Consider the following 25,163-nt stretch of genomic DNA (forward strand, 5'->3'; position numbering starts at 1 on the left):
GAACAGACTCAGTTTTGAGCTTTGTAATTTAGTGCTTTAGTGGAGGAGGTGGAGGGTAATTGTATTTCAATCTTAAAATTACTAATTATTGTTCCAGCACTATATGAACAGGCATGGCCGGAGAAAAATATATTTCTGTGTTGGATGCACTGTAGCATGGAAATAATGAGAGAGCATTTCTGCAGTCACCAAGCACAATAGCCAAAGCAACGTGCATGCACCAGGAGCAACATCTGTTACTCTTCTGAACCCAGCCCCATCCATACAACCAGCTACACTCCCAGTAATGCACAATAATAGTGATCTTGCACATTACCACATTACCTTAATCAGCCACCTTCCTGTACTGTTGCCAGATGGCTTTGGTAACGTCATCTTCTCTACTTCATTGGTGGGTCCAGTTCAGATTCTGTAGTTATTCTCAAAAGTCACCTATGCTGTGGCTGTGAGATCCCACATCCAGCATCTTGAAATGGGAAAATAGTTGTCTGTCAGTTGTCAGAGACTGCGTTTGAGTTCTTCACGTGATGGTATTGTGTCGTCATTTTTTCTTCCACTTCACAGGATGCTGCTATCCACAAGGTAATAAGAGACTCACTGACACACTTTCTGATTCGTTTGTTAAATTCAAAACAGCTTGGATACCTAACTTGTGCCAGATAACAGCAAGTAAAGCCTTGCACTGTTCCTCAGACCCAAAGTACTCCCTTGTCTTTGTCACAGTAGAGATCATGATCTGTTATCAATGTTATGAACATTATGTCCAGCAAAGGAAGATAGTCATTTTGTGGTTTTAGAGTAGCAGCTGTGTTAGTCTGTATTCGCAAAAAGAAAAGGAGTACTTGTGGCACCTTAGAGACTAACCAGTTTATTCGAGCATAAGCTTTCATGAGCTACAGCTCACTTAGAATCATAGAATATCAGGGTTGGAAAGGACCTCAGGAGGTCATCTAGTCCAACCCCCTGCTCAAAGCAGGACCAATCCCCAATTTTTGACCCAAATGGCCCCCTCAAGGATTGAACTCACAACCCTGGGTTTAGCAGGCCAATGCTCTAACCACTGAGCTATCCCTCCCCCCACTGCTGCCACCATGTCAAGGTTCCTCCCCCACTCTGAACTCTAGGGTACAGATGTGGGGACCTGCATGAAAAACCTCCTAAGCTTATCTTTACCAGCTTAGGTCAAAACTTCCCCAAGGTACAAAATATTCCACCCGTCGTCCTTGGATTGGCCGCTACCACCACCAAACTAATACTGGTTACTGGGGAAGAGCTGTTTGGACGCGTCTTTCCCCCCAAAATACTTCCCAAAACCTTGCACCCCACTTCCTGGACAAGGTTTGGTAAAAAGCCTCACCAATTTGCCTAGGTGACTACAGACCCAGACCCTTGGATCTTAAGAACAATGAACAATCCTCCCAACACTTGCACCCCCCATTTCTTGGGAAATGTTGGATAAAAAGCCTCACCAATTTGCATAGGTGACCACAGACCCAAACCCTTGGATCTGAGAACAATGAAAAAGCATTCAGTTTCTTACAAGAGGACTTTTAATAAAAATAGAAGTAAATAGAAATAAAGAAATCCCCCCTGTAAAATCAGGATGGTAGATATCTTACAGGGTAATTAGATTAAAAAACATAGAGAACCCCTCTAGGCAAAACCTTAAGTTACAAAAAAGATACACAGACAGAAATAGTTATTCTATTCAGCACAATTCTTTTCTCAGCCATTTAAAGAAATCATAATCTAACACATACCTAGCTAGATTACTTACTAAAAGTTCTAAGACTCCATTCCTGGTCTATCCCCGGCAGAAAACAGCATATAGACAGAGACACAGACCCTTTGTTTCTCCCCCTCCTCCCAGCTTTTGAAAGTATCTTGTCTCCTCATTGGTCATTTTGGTCAGGTGCCAGCGAGGTTACCTTTAGCTTCTTAACCCTTTACAGGTGAGAGGAGCTTTCCCCTGGCCAGGAGGGATTTCAAAGGGGTTTACCCTTCCCTTTATATTTATGACACGCCCCCCAAATCTCAGCTAGGGTGAAACACTGGCTGGGATTTCTTCCTGGAGCTCTAGGAAAAACAGAGTTAATAAGACACATGCATCTCTAAATATACTACCAAGTACATAAAGACTAACAATATTTTCCACATCTCAAGGACGATTTTAACCAGTTGATTCTGGGAAACTTTCACGGGAGAGTGCACTTCATCGGATGCATCTGATGAAGTGAGCTGTAGCTAACGAAAGCTTATGCTTGAATAAATTGGTTAGTCTCTAAGGTGCCACAAGTCCTCCTTTTCGTTTTGTGGTTTGTGGCTTCCAGGTGATGTAGCCAGAGTAGCCCTCTGTGGTAGTTTATACACAGGGGCAGAATCTCCAGAGGGCAAGTACATATAGTGGCACCCTCTGACTGCACTGATTCATGGGAGAAGGAAGGACTAGCTGTACTGGTTATAGTGGTATGGTTTGGAGTTTCTGATCTACATAACAAAATGGCCATATTCCTAATTAGTTGCAAGACCCAAGCTATGTGCCAAACTGGTGTGGAGGAGGATTGTTGTGTTTTGACTTTCCTACGTTTTTGTTCGTCGACTTTCTCCAAGTGAGAGAAATGGAAGGGTTAAGGTATGTGCTTTGTGCTCCGAGGCTGAAGAATGAAAAACAGCAATGATGGAAATGAGATCTAGTCTATTTTACCATGTATGATACTAGTGAAATCGTATGGATATTTTTTCACTATCAACTGATTATGTATAAGCTTGAAAGATTCTTTCCTTTAAAATAGATGCAGAGTTCTTCCATTTCAGATTCTGATTTATAACGTTTTCAAATTGTTCATACACACAGGTATAAATAGTTCAGCCCTGACTTCTTCCCCTGAAATTACTTTGACATCATTACATTGTAACTGGGCCTTGGAAAGACTGCAAAGTTAAATTGAACAAAATTACCTATCATTATAAGCAGCTATATTATTTTTCTTGAGACTCAAGATCAAGGGAGCTGTAAACATGTCTGAAATTCTCCTCCTACCTGGAAATTAAAGTAGATCTGAGATATGCTCTTGTTCAATCAGAGCTATTGGATTTGAAGCAGAAAATAATTAATTTATGTTATATAGGAGATCAGACTAGATTTTCACAATGGTCCTCCTGGCCTTAACATTTATGAATCTTGTAATAAATTGGTTAGTCTCTAAGGTGCCACAAGTACTCCTTTTCTTTTTGTAAATTTAAATACTGTAAAGTAAAAATAAATAGCCTTGTTTTATCTTCACAATCTTTGGAAATTAGGTGGAATAATTAGGAATTATAAGAAAAAATATGGCACTCCAGTGAGAGAAATGATTTCTTCAGCAGTTTGCCAAGGGCTTTTGTTGCCAAAATAGTAATGAGAGTCAAAGTACAAAGGAGGCTGATTTTAAATTCCTTCAGGGAACTGCCCTGAAGAGTGTGTAACAATCTGTTTCAGACAAGCAAATAAACTCTAGATACTTCCAAACATGCACATATAATTATATATTTGTCTCTCTGTCTAGGACTATCAAATTCTATTATAAGAGGAGGTGAGTTTTGGCTGCATCTTTATACTGATGGGTAATATATGATGTTGATTAGATCCAGAACAGTTTGGTAGTTTTTAGAAGAGGTCAGCAGCATACCACTTTACTAGTCAAACCAGACATCAGAGATACATCTAGTAAATTTTTCATCGAGACTATTGGAATATTGGCTAATTGATTGTGGTTAAATCCAAGTTGATTAAATTTATGTTGGACAAGAAGACATTTGCTGCACTTTTTCCCCTCACCCTTCGGTTTGCAACTTGGAAATTAAGGTATAGATCATTACAAATTAGAAACACTTACTAATTATCCAGATTATACAGTAAAATTGTAAAATGAAATGGAAACGTCTCCATTAATATTTTTGACAGCACTCATAGAATTACTAACATACCTAGAAGCTAAGGAGTGCTTAATAAAAGCACTGGAAATAGCTTTCTTTCAGCATCCAAGAAACAGGACCCCTGTTTTATTGAGTACTGTACTCATTATAACTTATATATTATTCTAAATTTTTTTCTGAGCAAATAATCCACTCAGTCTCCAGTATGTAGCACAAACAGCTAGGCTGTGAACAGAGGAGTTCCTTTGGGGCTAAAGGAAAGGTATCCTCCACTGCCTCAAGCTGTAGCTTAGCAACAGAGCTGCTCCCTTGAACTAATCTTAGAGCTAGAGTAGCTTCCACGGTACCTATGCCTTCCCTAGGCAGAGAGAATGTCTAGTGGATCTGTTGGTACACTCGCAAGGGTGCTCATCATCTTCATGCAGGAGATTCCCAGAGAACTGGTCTTTTAAGGTTTACATGTCCCCTGTGTGAGTTCCCAAGATCTCGCTCATCCTATGCAATTGATTTGTACAGGTTCCACATCAGGCAGGGACCTTTGGAAGAGAGGCAGAATTTACCACATAGTAGAAAAAATTCTTGGAGAAAACATTATGAAACTCTAAGAAAAATGCAGTTGTATTCCGTAAATTCTTTTGTGACGGGTAAGAATAGTAGTGTGAATTACATCCCTGTTTACCATGTAAACATCATTATCTCTTTGGGAATAACTGCATTAGGGAATAGCTACATAAAAATGAAATCTTAGGGTGCAAGCGGAGGGTAATGTGTCATTGAAAATCTTTCTATTTAATGTATTTTCTGCTTCTCTCTTCGGTCAGTCTTGTTAATAATGGTATTTGCATAAAAATAGAATATTTCCTTAGGGTCTTGCTGTTTATTACCTCCAGAAATATTAATCCCTTATTGGATGCATATCAGTCACATTCCAAGCAACTAATTTTGATGTCACAAATAAATGTATGACTTCAGATGGGGAATAACATCAGGAGAAAGTGAGCTGTAAAAAAAATAAATCTCATTTTCATGCCTGTATTAGTGTAATTAAGGGTAAGGAAAGAGAAACAAACAAAACTTAAGTAGGTTTTTCAAAATCTTCCATGATGTATAAAGCTGCTTTTAGAACCTCAGATGAATTTGGATCAAAATTTAGTTTTATTAGAATTTATTATGTTTGTGTTTAGATTGATGGTGGTAACATTGTGCTTTTTAGGCTATAGCTACACTACAGCTTACATTGATATACGTTGTATCTCTTGGGTGTGAATTAGTGACCCCCTGAGGAACATAACTTATGCCAATTTATACCAACATAACTTATGCTGTCCAGGGTGGACAGCAGTGTTGGCAGGAGTGTGGTAGCCCATAAAAGCACTTATATGCACACTCCAGTAGAGGCCAGGAGGACATCCAGTCAGAAATTTGGCTTTAAAGACTCATTGTCATTTTGTAAGACAAGTTTGCCACAGTGTGTTTTGCCAAAAGTACAGGACAGATAATGTGTAGCCTGGTTGGACAAGTTTGCTGCCACCTTCCACTGGTTTGATTTAGTCCATATCCTGTCTCTGATAGTGTCCAGTACCCAGTGCTTCAGAGGAAGGTTTAAAAAAACACATGAACAAAATGTAATAGACAGTTATAGAATTAAACAGCTCGTAGGGGAGATGTCTTCCTAACACCATTAGTTAGAGCTTGGCTTACATTGTGAAGCATAAGGGTTTCTACACTTTGTGTTTTTAAAAAGATAAAACCACTAACTAATAAAAACTGAGGCACTGAAAAGAGAGAGACAAAAAAGCCTTTTAACTCACTGCCTCTGCAACTGAAATGAACTGAGTTATAGTGAAAAGAAAAGGAGTACTGGTGGCACCTTAGAGACTAACCAATTTATTTGAGCATGAGCTTTCGTGAGATGAAGTGAGCTGTAGCTCACGAAAGCTCATGCTCAAATAAATTGGTTAGTCTCTAAGGTGCCACCAGTACTCCTTTTCTTTTTGCGAATACAGACTAACACGGCTGTTACTCTGAAACCTGAGTTATAGTGGGTGCTGTGCCTTCTTAGATGCGCTGTGTCCAAACATTAGGATCTATGAGGGAAGGATCCAAACAGCCTCATTGGATGCTGCTATATAAAGAGCTCTGAGCGTGTATGTTGTTATGGGTTGGGTCACAGAGACCCCCTTGGGACTGCCACCTTATGTGTAGAGACTACCTCTGAGCCCGTTTTCCCTGCCAGCTTGGGACATCAGAACCCTGTCTTGTTGAGCCAGACACGCTAGCCTGCTGCAAACACAGACCCAGGTCTGAGCCACCTCACACAAAGCTGCAGACTTAACTGAAAACAGCTTAAGAAGTGCTCCTGTCTCTAGCACCCAGACACCCAGCTCCCAATGGGTTCCAAACGCCAAGTAAATCTGTTTTATTCTGTATAAAGCTTATACAGGCTAAACTTATAAATTGTCCATCCTGTATAACACTGATAGAGAGATTTCACAGCTGTTTGCTCCCCCAGGAATTAATTACTTGCTCTGGGTTAATTTATAAGCAAAAGTGATTTTATTAAATATAAAAAGAAGGATTTAAGTGGTTCCAAGTAATAACAGACAGAACAAAGTAAGTTACGAAGAAAAATAAAATAAAACACGCAAGTCTAAGCCGAATACAGTAGGAAACTTAATACAGATGACAGGTTTCAGAGTAACAGCCGTGTTAGTCTGTATTCGCAAAAAGAAAAGGAGTACTTGTGGCACCTTAGAGACTAACCAATTTATTTGAGCATGAGCTTTCGTGAGCTACAGCTCACTTCATGAGCTGTAGCTCACGAAAGCTCATGCTCAAATAAATTGGTTAGTCTCTAAGGTGCCACAAGTACTCCTTTTCTTAATACAGATGAAATCTCACAAAAGAGATGTTCCAGTAAGCTTCTTTCACAGACTGGACTCCTTCCGAGTGTGGGCTCAATCCTTTCCCCTTGTACAGTTCTTGTTAGCTCTAGCTCAGGTGGTAACTAGGGGATTTCTCATGACTGGAACCTCCAGGTTTAAGATGGATTCCAGTACCAGGTGACATGGTCATATGTCTTGTGAGACCCCAAGCCTTCATTCTTCCTGGTCTGACTCACAGGAAGGCTTGCAAGTAAACAGAGCAATTTACAACCAATTGTCCTAGTTGATGGGAGCCATCAAGATTCTAAACCGCCATTAATGGCCCACACTTTGCATAATTACAATAGGACCTCAGAGTTATATTTCATATTTCTAGTTTCAGATACAAGAATGATACCTTTATACAAATAGGATGACCACACTCAGTAGATTATAAGCTTTGTAATGATACCTTACAAGAGACCTTTTGCATGAAGCATATTCCAGTTACATTATATTCACACTTGTTAGCATATTTTCATAAAATCATATGGAGTGCAAAGTCACATATGTCAAGTGCATGTTCAGGAGAGGGATCCATATAGACAATATTAGTATTCCTGTATTAATAATGCAGAGATACCAACATTTAAAAAAAAACATCCTAGGTTAATTCTGAAAAGAGACTAGAGGATTTCCTTGGGGCTTTCCTATGCAAAGCCAGAGAAATTTTAGGTTTCAGAGTAACAGCCGTGTTAGTCTGTATTCGCAAAAAGAAAAGGAGTACTTGTGGCACCTTAGAGACTAACCAATTTATTTGAGCATGAGCTTTCGTGAGCTACAGCTCACTTCATCGGATGCATACCGTGGAAACTGCAGCAGACTTTATATACACACAGAGATCATGAAACAATACCTCCTCCCACCCCACTGTCCTGCTGGTAATAGCTTATCTAAAGTGATCATCAAGTTGGGCCATTTCCAGCACAAATCCAGGTTTTCACACCCTGTGTGTGTGTGTGTGTCCCCGGGAAAAAAAAAGGGGGGGGTGAGAAAGCCTGGATTTGTGCTGGACATGGCCCACCTTGATTACCATGCACATTGTAGGGAGAGTGGTCACTTTGGATGAGCTATTACCAGCAGGATAGTGAGTTTGTGTGTGTGGTTTTTGGAGGGGGGTGAGGGGGTGAGAGAACCTGGATTTGTGCAGGAAATGACCCACCTTGATTATCATGCACATTGTGTAGAGAGTTGTCACTTTGGATGGGCTATTACCAGCAGGAGAGTGAGTTTGTGTGTGTGGGGGGGTGGAGGGTGAGAAAACCTGGATTTGTGCTGGAAATGGCCCAACTTGATGATCACTTTAGATAAGCTATTACCAGCAGGACAGTGGGGTGGGAGGAGGTATTGTTTCATGATCTCTGTGTGTATATAAAGTCTGCTGCAGTTTCCACGGTATGCATCCGATGAAGTGAGCTGTAGCTCACGAAAGCTCATGCTCAAATAAATTGGTTAGTCTCTAAGGTGCCACAAGTACTCCTTTTCTTTTTAGAGAAATTTTAGATGATATAAATATGAATATCTTAATTCTCCAAGCCTCACAATATGGCAGTTCAGCTAATCTTCTAGAATCTATAGAGGCTCCCTTCCTCTCCTAGCAAATTTCTCCTCCATCCTTTCAGGTGCCCTCCCCCTCACCTGCAGTTGTCTTCTTCAAAGAGAGAGATAGTAGCCTGCAAATTGTCCTGTCATTTCCTCCTTACTGAATGGAAGCAGCAGCAGCAGCAGACCCATTGCCTCTGTGACATATTAAGGGGGCATCCCCTGTCTTTTCTCCATTGAGGTTTCCCAGTTGTGTCTCCTGCAAGTTGGGAGGGTTCACCTGAAGAAATGGAGGAAAATAAACTTGTTCCAAAAGGGCCTTCTAAATGTATTTACCTGTGAAAGTGCACTTCAGATCTTCTGCCAAACTCTCTGGAAACTTTTCAAAGTGTTTATACCAGCTTTGTAGATTGATAATGAAGTGAATGCTGAAAGAGGTTTTCAAATATCCCTCAATCAGCAAAGCCTTTCCACCTAAAACCAAAGTCATACTGCCATTTCCATTCCTGTGTTATAGCTAGTTTTCAAATAGTACTACTATATGCCATTGCCCAGAATTTTCTCAACCTGAAACTATGCTAATTTATATGTTCCTATCTCCAGGCAGTGTCAGGAAATAAATCAATGGGGTCCACAGCTCCTCTATCTGATAAATGATTGGTACAAATGAGAGTGCTTTCACCCAAAAATCTTTCACCCTCTCCTGCACATGCACTTGACATACAGAGCTCTTTATATAGCAGCCTCCAATGTGGTTGTGTGGATGCTCCCTCATGGATCCAAATGTTTGGACCCAGGGCATCTAAAGCACACATATAAAATAGCAATAGTCCAGAGCAACCCAGATATAATTACCCAAAGTCTGAGATGGTGCTGAGCGGTCAGCAGCAGGTTTGTGGTGGCCAGCCTTCCTCCGAGCCACAAGGGAGTTGGATGTCAGCCTCCTAGCTCATAGAAAACCTCTTCAAATTTCTCCAAATTACACACACTGACTGATCTTTTTATAGGTTGCTCAAAACAAAGCTAATAACTCATAATAACCCCTTGCAAACTAACATTTCTCCTAACATCAGCAAGCAACTCCTAGTCATAACATCAGCAAAAACTCATAATCAGGAACACTCAAATCCAAGGTCAGTTATCCACACTTTCGCCCATTCTCATGATTCTTCCAATTTTATTTTCTATCCTTATTGTCAAAAGTGCAGCTGCAGCTATTTCCTGTGCTTATACAAAGCTCAAATTATTTCTAATAGTGTGGTGTTCTCGCTTCCAGCTAATGGTGGCTGAGTGCACAAAATGGCTGTGGTATTGTCAAATCAATTTATTTCGTAACAATGACTTACAGATACACAACTGTTTTTTTTTAATATGCAGCAGAAGGAATATTGTATTAAAAGGAGAGAAATGTATATTAAACAGTATGTTTTGGCTGGAAAATTCGAACCAGAAAATTGCACAGTTTGTTGCTTCTATAGGCTGAGCTCATTTCACAGACCTGGGGCTTCTTTATACCACCATTCAACAAGCTGCCTGTGTGCCATCCTCCCCACCTCGTCTATTCAGGGACCCCTCATGCCAGGGCCTTTGTGTGCCTCATTTCACCTGTAACAAAATAGGAGATAGCTGTATTATATTTATGAATATTGTGCATTCCTCTCTGTGTGTGTTTGTGATGGGTTACTTACTATGAGGTGAAATCAAAAGGAGGTGTTGAAGAAATCAAGCAGGAAAGACAAAATTATGACCTAGGTAAGGAGCATCCCAGCAAACACTCAAACACAATAGGTAGTTACTTGCTGTAAAGAGGCTGCCTGCCTGGTGCCAGCAAGATTATACAGCTGTTTTTTTCCAGGCTGAGACCAGAGATCAGTAGACACTGGTCAGTTAAAGATTTGCTCCTGTGGAAAGGGAAGGGAAGGGGAGGAGAGGTTGTTAGCAGACCGAGGTTGATTGAGACATGGAAAGAGGGTCTGTGGGGATGAAAATTAACTCTCAGACTCAGAAGAGTGGTCTGGAATAAGCTTGACCCACCTGAGATAGTTATAGAGAAGTTAAGATCCCTGTAGGACTCTGATGTTTTAACCCATTTGCTATACATATGATGCACCCTTTGGCAAATAAATACTACTTTGTTCTGAAACAGGTGTTTCTTTGTCACTGCAAACTTATTCTGTCATAGTCTCCTGGAGGAAATGAGCGTACAGATGCCAATACCAGTTTGACCTTCAGATTAACATGATTGGTAAATAGGAGGGCTGCAAGCCACAGATCCAGTCTGAGTGGTAGGATTGTGTTGTTCTCCCCAGTGTGAGGTGTAGGAAGCTAGAGCCTGTCACCTGAGGGGTGCACTTAAAAGCGGCCAAAAGCGCAGCTCGCTCTATAACCATGAAACTCCCCGTTCATTCCCTCCCCGCATACCAGGGACTCTATACAAACCCATTCTGCCCTCAGCCAGGGATTCTGTGTGCCTCCTTTCCTCTCATACCTTCACTTTCCCAGTCGTCCTCTTCCATTTTTTTTTTCGCTTTCAGGGTGTCAATATTTTGAACTGTATTGGGAGGGTGGATAGAGTTGATATGGAGGCATTGTTATTATGAATGATGTTAATGGCTGCCATCAACTCTTTGATCTGCAGATAATTACAGAGTAATTGAAGGTGCTTGTTCTGCTGACCAGATGGTGGGGACAAGTTGGATCTCCCATTTCTCCCTTCCTTTTTTTTTTTTTTTTTTTTATTTTTCAGTAAAATCAATAGGGTTCAGTCCAGTGATACCTAGAACAGTCCCTGAAGTTTTGGAATTGATTGAATGTGGTGTTCAAAAGTTCTCATGTTACATTGAAACAGAGTAATGCCTTCAAGTAGAGTGTAAAGCTGCGCAACTTTGACCTAAAATGCTACTAGGAAACATCTGAGTCGTTACTGATTTGTTGTAATTTATATTGTGTTGTTTCAATGATGTGCTTATTAACTCTATTCAAACTAATTTTTCCATGCTACAGATTGATTATTTAAGTTAATTTTTAACCGGATATGTCCACTGTGGTGTCTTTGCTTTCATGTTACCCTTAAAAACTGAGGGAAATGTATTACAAAAAAGTTACAGAAATGTTTAACATTCTGCCTTAAGCAGACAAAATCAAGTAAAACGAGGCTTTTATTTTGTCACTTCAGTCTACTCTCCTAAGCTATTGCAGTTGTCTGTTATATATTTTATGGTACTTAAACTAAAATATAGTTTTATCGGAAAAAAGGCAAATTGAAGATCAACTTTAAGGCCTGGTTAAGTACTTTTTACTTAAGGCCATGTTAAGCAAATTATTCATTCATTTTTTGAGGTGAAATGAGAGTTTTGCCAGAGGAAGGAGTGCTGAATGAGACTCTAATGATGGATCTTGACTCTGGAATGTCTTCCATTTGTCAGTCAACTTGATCAGTAATATGAACAAATTCCACCCTAACTTAAATCCCATGTAAGCTTTCAGTAGGGTTTCATGAGACGTGTATGAGGGTGAAATTTGAACCATAGTTTCTATGTATTCAATATTTTTTACTTTACAAATAATAAAACCGTTTATTAGAAATTTTTATTTTAAATTAAAAACCTTTAATCTCTGTTTCTTTTCAGGTTTTGTGAATGATTCAGTTACTAAATGCATTGTGGCTTTACGCTTAACTGTGGTAGTAAAAGTCAGCACCTGCATGCCTGTGGGGAGCCACTCAGATGACTTTCAGTGTTTGGGAAAAGGAAAATGTATCACAAAACCATCTGAGGTAAGGTGAAACATTATCAAAAACCTTATTTAAAAAGTAGAGATTAAATGGGGTAGGACAAATATAGCTAATATGTTTAGACTAGTATTTCTATACTAATTCCATTGTGTGTGGGTGCGTACATGTATGCATGTCTATATGTTTCAAAAGCTGGTAAAGGTTACTGAATAATAACAGTGTACTTATCTGTCACATCATTTACAAAACTCAAGATCTGAAAAGCAAATAAATAAATAATTAAAGAGGTGAAGAATCAAACATTGCCCAAATAACAAAAAATGATTCATATCAAGTATAAAGTAATGTATATTTCATCATAACACAACCAAGTTAACTTTCACCATCAAGGAATACTTTTCTTCACTAGTGATCTCAAAATATAAACACACCCCCTTTTGAAACAAAAGCATTAATTGATATATGTTCACATGAATGATCTCCATCGTGTTGCATTGGAAATTTCTTAAATATTTAGGTAAAAGATCAGTAGAGTGGGTACACAGCTTCCCCCAAGGACTATAGCCTGGCTTGAGAACAGAGGGGGCAGGGAAAGCAAAGGCTGCACTGAAGAGAGCTGAGTTGCAATGAGGGGTGAACCCAAATCTTCACGTGAACCCACAGACCTGTGCGATCTGGTTTGTGCAGCCCACGCAGCTCTGTTGTTTTTAAGGTTTTATGTAATCTTTCACCATTCTCACCATGTATGTTAGTCTGTGTAATGACTTATTCAGAAATTACAAAATGGTGCCACCAATTCATCTAAGCATAATATAGTGGGGTAGTTACCCTGCTCTGGCCCTGAAGGGGTTAAACCAGCCCTGGGAGAGGGCTGAGGCTGCGAGAGGGCTGCTGCTGGCGAAAGCAGCAAGCCTAGGCTGATAGGGCGTGGCCCAGCTGTGGCAGTTTCCCCTATCAGGCCACAGCTGGCCCTGATAAAAGGGCTATGAGCCAGGAGCTAGACACTCTCCCTCCAGCTTCAGAGGGAGAAGGACCTAGCTGCCTGAGAGCTTGAGGGTGCATGCAACTGAGCATGCCGGGGAAAGGCGAGAGGAGCTGGGGAGCTCCCGCCTGGCAACTCCCCAGGCTGCAGGCCTTGTCAAAGGCCAAACCAGGTACTGGGGTTGCAGAGGCTGCAGCCCAGGGGCTAGGCAAAGGCAGCAGGTTCAAACCGCATTTTGCTAATGGTGAATGGCTTATACACTGCAGTCTGCCCCAGTGAGCGGGGGGCTAGATGGTGACTGGCAGTAGCCATAGACTGAGGCGAGGTGGGGAGAGAGGTTTGGGGGTTCCCCTGGGTGGGGAGACCCAGAGCTGTGGGGTTACTGCAGGGGGAAGAACCCTGCTGTAGGGGAGCACCAGGGTCCGGGAGGGACACGGGGGCCAACGACGGGCGAGACACAGAACGGCAGAGGGCGTTCCAGAGGACAACCAGTGGGAGGCGCCGCCGGGTGCGTCTTGCATCGCTACACATAACTATATATCAGCTTGGGTAGAGACAAGGCAGAGCTATTTGATTAAGGTTGAAAATCAAAAAAGATACACTAGACTTGGAAAACATACAGTGAAGGGTAACAAAAATTATTAGGGTTATGGAACAGCTTTCATATGAGGAGAAATCAAAAAGACTGGGACTGTTCAGCTTGGAAAAGAGATACCAAACAGGGATATGAGAGAGATCTATAAAATCATGACTGGGGTGGAGAAAGTGAATAAGGAAGTGTTATTTACCCCATCACATAACACAAGAACCAGGGATCGCCCAATCAAACAAATAGGCAACATGTTTTAAAAAAAACATAGTAGTATTTCTTCACATAATTTACAGTCAACCTGTGGAACTCGTTGCCAAGGGATGTTGTGAAGGCCAAAACTATAACTTGACTGAAAAAAGAATTAGATTTGTTCATGGAGGATAGGTCCATCACTGGCTGTTAGCCAAAATTGTCAGGGATGCAATTCCATATTCTGGGTGTCCCTAAGCCTCTGACTGCCACATACTGGGACTGGATGACTGAGGATGGACCACTACTTAATTGCCCTGTTCTGTTCATTCCCTCTGAAGCATCTGGCATTGGCCACTTTCAGAAGACACAGGATACTGAGCTAGATGGGCCATTGGTCTGACCCACTATGGCCATTCTGATGTTTTTATGTTATGTTATGTTATGTTCTTCCTTACTATACCTGATTACTGTTGACTTCACTTCTCTTTCCCTTTAACAATACTATATTGAAGGACTATAGTAGAGATCATAGGAATTTCATTGATCACTTAGTGGTCTAAGAGTTCCTGTAGACAAAATAACATGCAAAGGAAAGAATTATAAAACCTTCTGCTAAATTCTGTTGTCTGGTTATCATTTTTACCAGTCTAGTCTGTGTTTCTTTGAATTAGGCCACATATTCTCCATTAGTTTATATGGAAAATGTCTTGTGTATATATATATGTTTTTTAACATCAAACATTTTAGAGCACAGTAAAAACCTAGATTAACTGTGAATATTTAATATTCACTTGGGAGATAAAAATAGTGGTGGCTGTTGAGCAAATATTAACATCTGTTAGCCTTCTGTGCACAGGAAAGTTGGCATGTTTGGGGAATTAAATAATAGCTCAGCTGCTACCATTTACTAATTTAAACTCGAAACAAAAGCACATTACTTTGACAGAAAATTATAGTTTGAACTGCAGTGATAATAATTGAACTGCTAAAATCCATATATCCATGACAGTATTAACATCTGGAAGAATGGAACAGCTTCTTCAGACCTGAAAAATAAAGTTTTTAAAATACTTGAGATAATATGCATGCAATTACTACAAGACGATTTTAGAAATAAAAGCTACTTTCCAGTTTAGGGCCTTACTGTAGTAGTTGTCTATCAGTGTTGTTCATTCAAGTAGTCATGTTTCCTATTTCATAAACTAGTTTAATTTTTTAATTTATTTCCTTCTAAATTTTAAATTTTTCTTTCAGAACCACAGCTTTCTAAATCACATAAGCTTCTTACATAATAATACATTAAACACTTAGTATGGGACATCATAATGTGAATATGTGCCCATTCTTTATTTAGTAAGAAGAATTATTTAATTTAGAATGGATAATTTTATTTGTTTGGATTTTTAAATGAATTAATTAACACTCCTAAAGCACAGGTACAAAAATTTTGAAACTTTATAGGAGTAGTTCAACCAAAAATCATGTGGAAGATAAAGCATAAGAACTAGAATGTTCACTAAAAAAGGAGGAAGGCAGTACACGTCTCCCTTTCCTCTTTCTCCCTGTTTATTTTCCCAACTTCTCTCTCTTTTCTCCATCTGTTAATATGTTGTTATATTACATAGATCTGAAGATCTACATTGACTGATTGATACATTGATCTGTATCTGACTGTTTTGGAAGAAATGATGACCTGTTGGTGTATTCTGTGTTTCATTCATGAAGATGTGTGTATTATAATTTGTAATGAACCTATTTATATAGATCTTTGACCCGAACCATTTTACAAACCGTTTTACAAAAAATAAAAAAGAAACAAAATTGGTTCAGTGCTATCAAATAGGGTCTGTCAACCTTCAACTTCAAAACCGCTTTCAATATCCACCACTCCACCTTAAAATCTTTGGAAAACAAATGCTCAGTATAAGCCTTGATGCAAGTTCTGGCAGTCATTAAGTCCAGGCCTTGGCAGACCAAAGGGGAAGTACTTTCCAGGAGTGAAGAACCCTCACTGAGAATGCCCAATCAGTAGATCACATTCATGTAATAATTACTAGTCTTTGTTGTTGTAGTGGCATAGAACCACATAAAGAATCAGTCTATAGAGACAGCAAGGCATCACACCATTTAAAGTTTTATAGGTTAAAACTCAGAACATGGAATTATTTTTGCAAACAATGGCCTTTTTCATTGAAAAATTTCAAAACTCAGGTTTTTTGATGAGCTTTATAGCTGGTAGAGAAACGACATACATTTTTCATGAAAATAATGAAAAAAGGATAATTTTTTGTCAGAAAATTTCAAATTTCAAACTTTTTTTGCAGCAGCTCTAAAAATGAATGCATTAAACCTCACTCAGAAATCATTTGGTATCAGTGCCAATCACACAGAACAGATGTAACATTCTGCCTATGATAAACATGGCCAAACAGCCAGGCAGATGTATTTTGAAATTTTAGAATAGTCTTAAGGTATGTCACTCCTTTTAGAGTGTATTACAGTTATGCAATCCAGTCTTGATATGACAAAAGCTTGGATGACCTTGATGAGATCTGTATCTGAAAGAAAATGTTGCAACCTTTTTGCCAAGCACACTCGATGAGTTGTTTTTTGGTTAAGTGCTGAAACTTGTAACATCCAGCAGCTTCTGAACTCCAACTAGATATCTAGCTTGTAAGCCTGCATAAGAAATGATAGGCTTTGCTATTTCTTCAGATTGTATCCTGCACCTTATAAGCATCACCTTTGACTTTTCTGGGGTGAACCTCAATCAACTAATCCTCATCAACACCCCAATCTCTGTTAGACATGAAACAAGTCATTCAGCTGCACTGGCTGTGCTAGAAGAGAGAGAAATATAAAGTTGGATGTCATCTGCATACTATAAACAGCACATGTATTTCTAACCTCCTAAAAGTCCAAATGGTCATTGAACAGGAGAGGGGACAGAATGGAACTCTCTGTGTGTCTGCATGGGAGAGCCCTTGAGGGAAATGAGTAATTGTCTAGGATTACCCTCTTGGTTCTCTTAAGGAGAAAGGAATGGAGTAACTTGAGGGTCTCCATCTATTAGTGCTAGGCTCTGTAGGGGAGAAAACACACCTGATTGTGTTGCCCGATTTGTTGAGTGGTTATTGATTATATCAATTTTCCTTTAGAGTTTCCAGTTAAACTCCCAATTGACAAAACAGTTAAACTTCTTGAGGTTTGCCAGGTTCCTGCCCCAGAGTCAAACACAACAGAAAGATTAAGTTCAATTTCAAATTCAGTTTCTTGTTGGGGACCCGGACGTGCACAACAGTGGCACTCAGAGTAGAGCTGAGATTTTAATAATTTTGTTAATACAGTCAGTAAAAACACAAATGTTCCAAACCAAATGAGAATGTAACTATAGTGCAACATGAGCCTGATGTCCCACATCATCCCATATGCATACCCTCACAATTCTCATGGAGACCTAGAGGTAGGAAGGCAGGGTCCTATCTGATCTCTGGCATGCTAAGCTAGTCTGGTGGTCAAGGTCCTGAGAGCTCTCTAGCTTCTGTGGTGGTTGGGCCAATTATAGGGTCCGGTGGCTTCCGTGAATATGCATATAAATATTCTGCTTAGTCTATCCGAAACTAAATACCTCACCCTGATAATATTGGGGTGTCCTTATCCTATAGGTTAGCATATTAGTTATCCCAAGTCCATTGTCATATATGTCAATTAAGTTGCCATAACAATCCTGCAATTATATGTTTGCGGATGTTCTTATCCCAAAATACTTGAAATACGTGTTAGTTATTTCATGCACAATTAGCAAATTTGCAACTGTAAACCAAGCAAAAATCTTATGTTAGGTTCTCCTATAACTCTGTGTTTTTATTGGTTAACTTTCTTATGCTAAGGTTTGTAGGTCTAAAGCCTCATGCTAAGTGCTCAAGCTGAGTTTTACAGGGTTTGGGCCTGTAGGTTCGTTGCATTACCGCTGGATACAATATTTATATTCTGCAGGCTACAATGATCAGTGATAACTAAGCCAGGTAACATATCTAAAAGAATCAGGAATGGTGATCATCAGTGATCACAACTGGTACAGTTTATGATATGCTCTCTAACACTAACTAGGGCCACAGCTGTCCCAACGGTCTTCCTCCAAAAATGAAAGTTTGAGCCTAGGCGATAGCTGAAGAGATTTTTTTCTTGATCAATGGTCTAACAATTGTTTCTTGGAAAAAGAAGCTGGTATCTCGCGGATGCCCCCGACACCACCCTCCACCGCAAAGGAGTTTATGTGGCCCTTACATGCACAGGAATAGATGGAAGGGCTCAGATTATGTCCCCAGCATATTTGCCTATTCAGTCAAAGGGTGTGTAGACTTCATTTTTGGAGGTGGTGGAGGCAGTTACATATTTTGAGTCAAAAGGAGATTTACTAATTCACTCCATCATTGGCCATTTCTTTGCTCACTGTACCTTATCACACCAGTTCCAAGAGGCTGAAATATTTTTTTATGTGGTTGTCAAGGTTCCTTCCCCACTCTGAACTCAAGGGTACGGATGTGGGGACCTGCATGAAAACCTCCTAAGCTTACTTTTACCAGCTTAAGTTAAAACTTCCCCAAGGTACAAACTATTTAACCTTTTGCCCTTGGACTTTATCGCTGCCACCACCAAACATCTAACTGGTATATTACTGGGAAAGAGTCCGTTTGGAAACGTCTTTCCCCCCAAAAATCCTCCCAACACTTACACCCCCTTTCCTGGGGAAGGCTTGATAAAAATCCTCCCCAATTTGCATAGGTGAACACAGACCCAAATCCTTGGATCTTAAGAACAATGAAAAAGCAATCAGATTAATAAAAGAAGAATTTTAATAGAAGAAAAAGTAAAAGAATCACCTCTGTAAAATCAGGATGGTAAATACCTTACAGGGTAATTAGATTCAAAACATAGAGAATCCCTCTAGGCAAAACCTTAAGTTACAAAAAGACACAAAAACAGGAATCTACATTCCATTCAGCACAGCTTATTTTATCAGCCATTTAAAGGAATCAGAATCTAATGCATATCTAGCTAGATTACTTACTAAGTTCTAAGACTCCATTCCTGTTCTGTCCCCGGCAAAAGCATCAAAGAGACAGAGAGAGAGGCTTTGTTTCTCCCTCCCCTCAGCTTTTGAAAGTATCTTGTCTCCTCATTGGTCATTTTGGTCAGGTGCCAGCGAGGTTATCCTAGCTTCTTAACCCTTTACAGGTGAAAGGGTTTTTCATCTGGCCAAGAGGGATTTTAAAGGTGTTTACCCTTCTCTTTATATTTATGACGGTGGTTCTCAAATTGAAACATTTTTTTTTGTTGGTCCTACAAAATAAGCAGATATCCAACCCCCATTTTTCTGGCCAATGAAGTAATACTGTTAAAAATAATAGGTTATTTGGAGATCATTCCTGAAATGTGTTCTGCCCTCAATCCCCATTCAAATCAGCATAAGTCAAAGATCCAGGGAATTCAGTTTTAGTATACATCTGTTATTAGCATAGAGCATACTGAAAACAGACAAGTGAATAATAATAATAGGGAGCATATTTGTTAAGGGAATAACTTGCAATGGGAACTGCTTCTAGCACACGGTAGCTTATGGCTAACTACCAGCAGCAGGTGGAGCTATTGGACCTAGAGAAGCCATAGAGAGGTCAGTTTCTGAAAGAGACAGATTCCAAAGTATTACAGGCAGAAAGAATTAGAATTAGCAATATCCTTCATAAGTCTTCGCTACAGATAAAATTTGGGCTCACAACTATAACTATTCTTTAATTTCTACAGAAAAGTCCTTCAATTCTTTGGAACATACTGGGGAAACAACCCTAACATTTATGATTATCTACATGCAACCAAGCTACTTTAAAAATCATTCTAGACTGAGGATAATCAGCCAAGGCATCAATTATGTTTCTGATTTCCAAATATAATTAATTTATGAACAGTTTTTTACCCCATTGAGAATAAAAATGTCATTTTATTTATTTCTCCTCCTTACTGATTTTTCTAACAGAAGTTTTCTTGCTTTTTAGCCCTACAGTTTAAAGACTGGAAACTGATTCAGAACCAATATGACTAGTGTAGTTTTAATTACCTTGATTCTGGGAGGTGCATGCTAAGTTGAGTGGGATGTTTTTGACACTGTTTTCCTCATCCAAGGTGAGACATGCCCTGGAATGGCTTTGTGATTATTTTAGTGATATAGCAAGCAACTGCCAAAATTATATATACTCAACGTGACTCAGCCATAGTGTCAAGTTTCCCACAAGGCTGATCGTCTGTCCTTCTTTTTGCAAAGCTGAAACTTTAATTTTATTTATCTTTACTACATGCCCTTTGTGATTTTCTGTTTTTTTTTATCTGTAATTCATTCTGTTTGTGTAATCTAGTCTTCCAAGATGCAGAGCATGTTTTTAGAAGAATGTATAAAAGGCCTAGTGCCATGAATAAGCTAAAAGCTCCACTGGCTGTAGTCGCTGCTTCCACTGCCAACAGGAATATTAATGACCAACTTTGTTTGTTTATGTACCTCACCATTTTGCTTCAAATGCATTTTAATGCAAAAGAAGTATGCTACCACATCTGCTTAACTGGAAAGTAAATTATAATTAACAGTTTCCTGTAGTATAAGTACAGAGGCATGCTGTAGAACGTGTAAATCAGTAAACAAATAAATTTGGTCCAGATCAAGAGCTCATTACCAAGCTTTTACTCATTCCTTACTCAGGAAAACTCCTGAGTAAGGAATATGTTGGCCCCCTATGTTTGGATGGAGTCAAATATTATTTTCACCAGCTGTTGAATACAATGTAGTAGTAAAATCAAAAGGGCTTCCAGGGTATAGATTCCCTTCCAATTTTTGCTGTACTGATGATGAGAGGAGTGCAATACACAGTCCTCTGGTCCAAATTTTGTTGAGAGAGTGGATTCTGAGTCAAGGTTGCATCCTCTTCCGACAGAATTTCTGCCTGTGTAGGAACACCATCTCCCCGAATAACATTAGATAGGCCAACAAAAGCACTTGTCCATCAACATAGCTGTGTCTACACTGGAGGTTTTGTTAGCATAGCTTTGTTGGTCAGGTGTGTGGTGTTTTCCACTCTCCCCCCATTAACATAGCTATGCCAGTATAAATTTTAAGTTTAGACGAAGGCTTTGATTCATACATGAAAAATATACTTTATTAGGTATCATCTTTGTATGCTTTGCAACATACATGCATGATCTTTGTATTTTTGCCAGTATGGGCTAGCAATGAGGTTGGAATAATGGCACGTAAATCATGTGTAACTAGCATCTTTAACCTTCTAAAGAAATGCATACTTTTTAAGATCTATATTATGATGAAGGAATCAATTACAGTTTAAGTAGCATAAACTTTATTAGTTTAACAATAAAAAAAACTTGATCTTTATACATCATTTTTCCTTAACATTAATAAATTTTCATAATATGGTTTTGCAGAACGTCACTATATTACATTCAAGTTACAAAAATAAATCTATGATTATATCATTAGAATAAACCAGAATTTACAAAAAGGGTTTTTTCAGTGTGTCCATTTTTGTCACATGCAAAACACAATATAACTCCAGACTGTGCCATGATATATACTTGGCAAATTATAACAAACATGTTTTCTATCCAAAGTTTTAAAAGTTTAAAAACCTGTAAGAAAACGTATTTGAATATTTGCCCCAGTTTCAGTCATTGGTGGTCAGCCACTAATGTAACTTCACAGTGAAACCCTTCGGTAAAGCTCCCCTATAAACCACCATATGTGCCAGTACAGTTTACCCTGGTTTCAAGTTGGGGCTGCTGCACCAGTGCTAATTGGATCCTATAGTAATTTTCCCTGTCTATACTAAGGGTTTGTGCTGGTGCAGAGATATTGGTGGTACCATTCTGTTTAGGATTATGACAATGTCTGAAATTCCCCATGTAGAAAAATCGAAGGAGACAACTGAAAAATAATATGCAGTGCCTTTATGTATGTAGCAGTAAATAAATATAAATGCACTAATAAACGCTTCAAGATTCAGAAGATGTTACTGCCTATCAGAAAAGTTATCAAAATGAGACACAGCTGACCTAGCTGCTAAAGTTATTTAATTCCTTCTGAAACACGCAAATGTTCTGGTGTGTTTTCTCTGAATGACATCAGTATGATACCAGCTCTATTCAGAGGCAATACTAGAACAGCATATTTTCTGGACATTATTCAGCATGTCATTTAGCACTGAAGCAATTACCACTATTAGCATTTAAGTCATCACAAATAGGATTTCATTAAGATAAATGACAGGAAGGCCACACCTCTCCTGATGCTACTGTTTTAGTCTGTCTGGTTGCATTCAGATGCAATAAAACAGTGAATGTACTGATATACGTTCTGATGGCAGTCTTCACAAACAAAGAATCATAGAATAACAGAGTTGGAAGGGACCTTTGGAGGCCATCTAGTCCAACCCCCTGCCCAGAGCAGGACCAATCCCAACTAAATCATCCCAGCCAGGACTTTGTCAAGCCTGACCTTAAAAACTTCTAAGGAAGGGGATTCCACCAGCTCCCTAGGTAACGCATTCCAGTGTTTCACCACCCTCCTAGTGAAAAAGTTTTTCCTAATATCCAACCTAAACCTCCCACACTGCAACTTGAGACCATTACTCCTTGTCCTGTCATCTGCTATCACTGAGAATAGTCTAGATCCATCCTCTTTGGATCCACCTTTCAGGTAGTTAAAAACAGCTATCAAATCCCCCCTCATTCTTCTCTTCCGTAGACTAAACAATCCCAGTTCCCTCAGCCTCTCCTCATAAGTCATGTGTTCCAGTCCCCTAATCATTTTTGTTGCCCTTCGCTGGACTCTCTCCAGTTTCTCCACATCATTCTTGTAGTGTGGGGCCCAAAACTGGACACAGTACTCCAGATGAGGCCTCACCAATGTCGAATAGAGGGGAACGATCACGTCCCTCGATCTGCTGGCAATGCCCCTACTTATACACCGCAAAATGCCATTGGCCTTTTTGGCAACAAGGGCACACTGTTGACTCATATCCAGCTTCTCGTCCACTGCCACCCCTAGGTCCTTCTCTGCAGAACTGCTGCCTAGCCATTCGGTCCCTAGTCTGTAGCGGTGCATGGGATTCTTCCATCCTAAGTGCAGGACTCTGCACTTGTCCTTGTTGAACCTCATCAGATTTCTTTTGGCCCAATCCTCCAATTTGTCTAGGTCCCTCTGTATCCTATCCCTACCCTCCAGTGTATCTACCACTCCTCCCAGTTTAGTGTCATCCGCAAACTTGCTGAGGGTGCAATCCACACCATCCTCCAGATCATTAATGAGGATATTGAACAAAACTGGTCCCAGGACCGACCCTTGAGGCACTCTTCTAGATACCGGCTGCCAATTAGACATGGAGTCATTGATCACTACCCGTTGAGCCCGACAATCTAGCCAACTTTCTACCCACCTTGTAGTGCATCCGTCCAGCCCATACTTCTTTAACTTGCTGACAAGAATACTGTGGGAGACCGTGTCAAAAGCTTTGCTAAAGTCGAGGAATAACACTTCCACTGCTTTCCCCTCCTCCACAGAACCAGTTATCTCATCATAGAAGGCAATTAGATTAGTCAGGCATGACTTTCCCTTGGTGAATCCATGCTGACTGTTCCTGATCACTTTCCTCTCGTCTAAGTGCTTCAGGATTGATTCCTTGAGGACATGCTCCATGATTTTTCCGGGGACTGAGGTGAGGTTGACCGGCCTGTAGTTCCCAGGATCATCCTTCTTCCCTTTTTTAAAGATGGGCACTACATTAGCCTTTTTCCAATCTTCCGGGACTTCCCCCCAATCGCCATGAGTTTTCAAAGATAATGGCCAATGGCTCTGCAATCACATCCGCCAATTCCTTTTGCACTCTCAGATGCAGCGCATCCGGTCCCATGGACTTGTGCACGTCCAGTTTTTCTAAATAGTCCCGAACCACTTCTTTCTCCACAGAGGGCTGGCCACCTCCTCCCCATGCTGTGCTGCCCAGTGCAGTAGTCTGGGAGCTGACCCTGTTCGTGAAGACAGAGGCAAAAAAAACATTGAGTACGTTAGCTTTTTCCACATCCTCTGTCACTAGTTGCCTTCCTCATTTAGTAAGGGGCCCACACTTTCCTTGGCTTTCTTCTTATTGCCAACATACCTGAAGAAACCCTTCTTGTTACTCTTAACATCCCTCGCTAGCTGCAACTCCAGGTGTGATTTAGCCTTCCTGATTCCATTCCTACATGCCCGAGCAATATTTATATACTCATCCCTCATCATTTGTCCAATCTTCCACTTCTTGTAAGCCTCTTTTTTGTGTTTAAGATCAGCAAGGATTTCACTGTTAAGCTAAGCTGGTCGCCTGCCATATTTACTATTCTTTCTACACGTCGGGATGGTTTGTCCCTGTAACCTCAATAAGGATTCTTTAAAATAGAGCCAGCTCTCCTGGACTCCTTTCCCCCCGTCATGTTATTTTCCCAGGGGATCTTGCCCATCAGTTCCCTGAGGGAGTCAAAGTCTGCTTTTCTGAAGTCCAGGGTCTGTATTCTGCTGCTTTCCTTTCTTCCTTGTGTCAGGATCCTGAACTCGACCATCTCGTGGTCACTGCCTCCCAGGTTCCCACTGCCTCCCAGGTTCCCACTTTTGCTTCCCCTACTAATTCTTCCCGGTTTGTGAGCAGCAGGTCAAGAAGAGTTCCGCCCCTGGTTGGTTCCTCCAGCACTTGCACCAGGAAATTGTCCCCTACAGCTTTGTTTCATAATGAAAGCCGAAGTATTTTAGATAGAGGCTTTCATTTACATTGGTGTAAGTCAGTGACTTCAGTGGAGTTACTCCAGATTTACACTTGTCTAAATCAGAGTAATATTTGGTCCATACATTATAGTAATTACCCAAAAATTTGAACGAATATTAAGTCTTTCGGAGCAAGAAAGAGGCAGGCATCAGTTTAGGTCTGGACATAGTTAAGGACAAATCTACTATAATTAAGAATGCAGAATGAATTATCTGTCTCAATGTAGTTTTTATAGTTTCTCTTGCTTGTTGTAAAAATGATATCAGAAATCCAGCATCTGATACAATAATTATTACTCTTATTTATTTCCAGTAGTACCCACTTAACTTGTTTTGGCTGTAGGTACAGTATATCACTAGAAAATAGCAGAGAATTTATATTTTGGATTTGCTAATAAGAAATTGGTTTGATTTCAATTTAATTGCTACCC

General features: G+C 39.9%; 1 protein-coding gene across 1 annotated transcript in view; it reads left to right on the plus strand.

Moving 5' to 3' along the window:
• The window catches only part of DNER (delta/notch like EGF repeat containing), a 277,010-nt gene that overhangs the window by 168,909 nt on the left and 82,938 nt on the right, over positions 1–25,163 (plus strand). Inside the window, exon 5 of the mRNA XM_077826768.1 lies at positions 12,011–12,156. Within this exon, the coding sequence (XP_077682894.1) occupies positions 12,011–12,156 (146 nt within the window). The remainder of the gene's footprint in view (positions 1–12,010; positions 12,157–25,163) is intronic.

This window comes from Eretmochelys imbricata, chromosome 9, assembly GCF_965152235.1.
Source record: "Eretmochelys imbricata isolate rEreImb1 chromosome 9, rEreImb1.hap1, whole genome shotgun sequence".
NCBI lineage: Eukaryota > Metazoa > Chordata > Testudines > Cheloniidae > Eretmochelys > Eretmochelys imbricata.